Below are 4,554 nucleotides of genomic sequence, written 5' to 3'. Positions count from 1 at the left end.
GTAAATCAAAACCCAAGCCTACCCCAAATAGAACCCCCTCTGCATCGCCATCCACACCAGCGTCCCACTCGCGACACACATCGGGCTCACAAACCTACCCCATAAGCTTCGCGCTACCGAAAATCAACAATTCGCTCGCGAAATGCACGAACGCAGTTCCAAAGGTCCACATTGCCAGGTCGTACATATGAGGCTCGTCAATGTGGAAGGCAGCGTACGCGCGGACAACGGAGGAGATGAAGGTCCAGGTGCCAAAAGTGCGCGACTGGAGCCCGTTGGTTGGGCTGTTATTGTATAGCAAGGCCGTGTAGGATGGGCTGACTAGGGCTTGGCAGGTGTTTATACTGGATACGGCGGCGAGCTGTATTAAGTTTTTTGTTAGTTCTTCAGATTGGTTATTTGTTTTTAGTTCGTGTTAAATGGGGAGAAACGGGAGGTTGAGAAGTGGATATAGAAATATGTAACAGACTAGGGGAACATACAAAAAGGAGCCATTTGGGGAGGAAGCCCTCTTGGTGCGGGAGGTAGGACAGGAGGGAGAGGGACATTTTTGTTTTGAATTGACTGATTGATGGCGGGATTTAGGTTTGAACGCGGTATGCTCGTCCTTATGATGATATCTTATATTTAAATCTCCCCACAGACACTTTCTTCGCAATATACAGTAATCTTTGCGCTCCCGGATGGATTTTCTGTCCTAGACCATGCAAATGCTATTGAAAGCTTGGCGCCTCATTTCCTGGGCAGTATTTTTGTCCTATCAGAAAACGCAAGCTTCATCCTGGTGAACATACAGTACCTACAAACCCTGCCACGATCTCGCGACGGAGCACCCATCTCGATATTCTCCTACCTTTCCCTGGCTGAGAAGCTCCGCAAGTGGCGCAATGGGTTTGGCATGCTGCTCTATGGACCGCCTTTTGCAGTTCCGCTTCGAATCGGCCCCTGGTTGGCAGTCCAATGTGGCTCTATTCCTACTGTCGATCGGAGGATTATTCACCGCATGCAAACTGTTTAGCTTTTGCCGTGCGCTTCTCAGTATTTTCGTTCTACCAGGGCAGAAGGTATGGCCTTCCCGAGCCTCTACGTATATTTTACTCCTTGCTTTTATTTGAGCCTTTTCGGTTAATATTTCTGTTGTGCCGAATGTAGCTCTCCAAATTCGGACCAAAAGGTAGCTGGGCTTTGGTTACTGGTGCCTCGGATGGAATTGGTAAAGAATACTCTCTCCAGCTCGCCCGTGCTGGTTATAATATCCTCCTCGTCTCGCGTACGACTTCAAAACTAGCCGCGGTCGCCGATGAAATCAAAAGCAAGTCACCCACGGTACAGACCAAAGTCTTCGCAATGGACTTCTTCAAAAACAACGATGGTGACTACGAAAACCTCAAGCTTCTGATCCAGGATCTTGATATCTCAATCCTCGTCAATAATGTCGGCCGCAGCCATAGCATCCCCACGCCATTTGTCCTCACCCCGCTGGAAGAATTGGAAAATATCATTATGATCAACTGCACTGGTACCCTACGCATCACCCAGCTCGTCGCACCAGGAATGATGCAGCGCAAGCGCGGGTTGATCTTGACCATGGCATCTTTTGCTGGCATGATTCCTACCCCGCTGCTGGCTACTTACTGCGGGAGCAAGGCATTCCTGCAATACTGGTCAATCGCCCTAGGTGCCGAACTGCAACCGTACGGGGTGCAGGTTGAACTTGTCCAGAGTCATCTGGTGACTTCTGCCATGTCTAAAATCCGCCGGCCCACCGTTACGGTCCCCATTCCGCGCGACCTCGTCCGAGCTGTGCTGAGTAAAATTGGTCGCGGGAGCGGCTTGTCGGCATACGCTTATACCTCTGTGCCCTACTGGAGTCATGGCCTGATGGCGTACGCGCTAACGCAAGTTCTCGGACACATGGGGAAGTTCGTTTTGGGTTATAATAAAGCCCTCCATGAGTCTATCAGGAAACGTGCGCTGCGAAAGGCGGAGAGGGAGAAAAACAAGAAATCTACTTGATTAGCACCTCCAATAGCTCTATACTCTTCCTTACGTACTCGAAGCCATTTTGGATGGTGTATCTGATCTGGCGGATAGATTTGTCTGGAATGACACGTCTCGGATCTGTGTGCGGGATAGCTGGACATAATAACCATAACTAATTACTGGAAGAGGTTTTCAAACGGGAATTGATGCTTTTCTCAGGGAAAGGGCGCTTAATACGTTGATAGATGTGTTGCAATCAATCTCTCTGGTCGCTGAAAGAGGAACCGGGCTTTCTCTCTTATTCTAGTTTGTGTCCAACTCACCCAATATTCGCATCAGGTTCATGTACGTCTTGTAAAAGTAGTTGATTCACTCTCAAACTGCTACTGAATATCAACATGGTAACCAACAAGCGCGCGTTTCCACCCTAACTTTGAGCCAATTAAACCTTACCCAATACAACATTCTCACAACTTGTAGTTTGAAACTTGTTGTTTCGCGAAGCAAGAAATTAGCCGTACGTGGGATATACATAATGCTTAGTGTGGAGACCTACTTTAGGAAACCTTCTCCTCCTATTACAGTCAGTTAGGATAGGAATAGGTATATAGGAATGCCATTAAAGAATTTGCTATCCTAATAAGCTAAGGACTAAATTCCTACCCGGAAATGCCTAGTTGGCCCACATTTCTCACTTCTCATAAACGAGGCTTGGTTAACGATTCAGTGGGCATTGGGCACGGTAGCTAGCCTTAGCAAGCTCTAACTTAATCTATGAACTCAACTTGTATGCGTGATATTACTGTCTTCTTATGTCGAGTATAAAAGCTGAGGAAATTATTTATTACTAGTAGCTTCAATTTTTGTTTTGGGGGGCCAGGCCAATGAATGGACTACTTTGTTGTTATCGAACACAACGTGGCAAGCCTGAACATAAAATCATCAATCCACTAATAAAAAATCAGTCAAGGCATGCCGTTTATAACCACCGGACGGACATAACCCCACACCCCATAAGTATCTAGGATAAGTGACCCTTTTGTGTTTAAAGGGCGGCTTTCCGCCAAGGTAGGATTTCGGAAAGTTAGTTTGGGGGACGGGGTTTAGAGGGGTTAATAATACCAACAATACCTGTTATAGATATTGAGAAGATGTGCGCATCAACTCTCTCTCAGAATTAAAATGACGCAAGTGCCGGGCCCGGAAATGGTAGAATATGCCTGGGACAAAAGTAACTAACTGTGTTTCGACTCCACCGGGTTCAGCAATACAATTCCATCCTTTCCTTTGTCTGATGTGAAAATCGGTTGGCCCAATGCCCATTGGGCTGCTCACAACCGCAATCCATCTGAAATTGTGTTTCAACCAATACGAGGACTTCTAAGATTAAGTATTCAATGGATGGCATGCATCACAGAAAGAGTGATGTTGTATTGAAAAAGATTTATGCGGAAATGGTATATGCATCGTGAAGTATTCATACTGTCCCAACCCCTCCTTGTAAAGCAAAATGTTTCTGATGGGCGGGACAACAAGAAGCAACTTCAAAATCCAACAATTCCAAGCAAGCATTGACGTCAGTATTGATACTTGTGTCAGCTGCCGCATCCGGGTTGATCATATCAACAGTAGATCCACACGTACTGGTCATTAACACACTTTCCAGTGAGCGGGAAATGGTGTGGTGAAGGTCGCTAAGTGCCAAAGGGCTACTAATGCCTTCCAGGGTCGCTTTTGAAATTGACACATGGATGTCTCCAAATACCATCATATGCGTCGTCCAATGGCAATATACCGTCGACGTAAGAAAATAATCTATCTGGCCAAAATGTTGCAGTGATATCCCCCACTATTTTAGTCTCACGCTTACCACTGTGCCAAACAAATCAGATCGAAAATCGCTTCCAAGCAGCCTCGGCGTATTTCCCTCAGGTCGAATGAATGTTCAAATGTCGCGATGTTGTTACCACATAGTTAAGACATGGAGAATTTCCCCAAAGCTGAGAGTAGCGTGGTAGCATCGGCCGAGCATATTACACCAACCCTACCAACCCTCAGCGAACAAAAGACCATTTGTTGCTGATCAGTCTCAGCGAACGTGCAAATAAGTGGCTCTGTTCATGGGGGCTTTAGGTCCCAAATGACGAGCTTAAAAGGCTACTAACTATAGCTCGACCATGTATTGGTTGTTTGGGGGAGCCATTCGCTGAAGAGGAATGACATCAGTTTGAGAAGCAAAATCAAAGGCTTACTCAAGAATTGACTAATTAAATGAAGTTGAATGATTGATCAGACAACATCTCAATTTCACGACGGACTTTAACCGCAAGATTATCCCAAAGGGAATCGTGAGAAGCGCAATGCGTAAGGTTAACCCGATAGCTGAATCAACAATATGAGAGCAAAATCCCGAAGTGACGGCGAAACGGTTCTCATTTATGCATGGGCAGAATATTCGAACGCTGCGCTAAAGACAAGGATACTGTGAGGAAAAGGGAAGAGAATCTAAACCGGCAAGAAAAGGCGGACTGTGAGGGTATTTGCTTGGACAAGTTCAGTCCGTTTGAAAAA

General features: G+C 46.2%; 2 protein-coding genes across 2 annotated transcripts; one reads left to right on the top strand and one right to left on the bottom strand.

The window, feature by feature from the left end:
• Positions 1–94: 94 nt before the first annotated feature.
• HCAG_07128 (conserved hypothetical protein) lies at positions 95–548 on the bottom strand (the record flags this gene model as incomplete). The annotated part of the gene is made up of 2 exons (XM_001537656.1): positions 95–361; positions 483–548. The coding sequence occupies 2 exons, from the start codon at positions 546–548 to the stop codon at positions 95–97; spliced, it is 333 nt and encodes a 110-aa protein (XP_001537706.1).
• A 360-nt stretch (positions 549–908) lies between these two features.
• HCAG_07127 (conserved hypothetical protein) lies at positions 909–2,016 on the top strand (the record flags this gene model as incomplete). Its single annotated transcript, XM_001537655.1, has 2 exons — positions 909–1,064; positions 1,153–2,016. 2 exons carry the CDS (start codon positions 909–911, stop codon positions 2,014–2,016), a joined length of 1,020 nt encoding a protein of 339 aa, XP_001537705.1.
• Between the last annotated feature and the right edge of the window lie 2,538 nt (positions 2,017–4,554).

The sequence above is a fragment of the Histoplasma capsulatum genome, genomic scaffold (genome assembly GCF_000149585.1).
Source record: "Histoplasma capsulatum NAm1 scaffold_8 genomic scaffold, whole genome shotgun sequence".
Classification (NCBI taxonomy): Eukaryota; Fungi; Ascomycota; class Eurotiomycetes; order Onygenales; family Ajellomycetaceae; genus Histoplasma; species Histoplasma mississippiense.
Note: the sequence above shows the minus strand (reverse complement) of the source record. Positions and strands in the feature narration are given on the sequence as shown.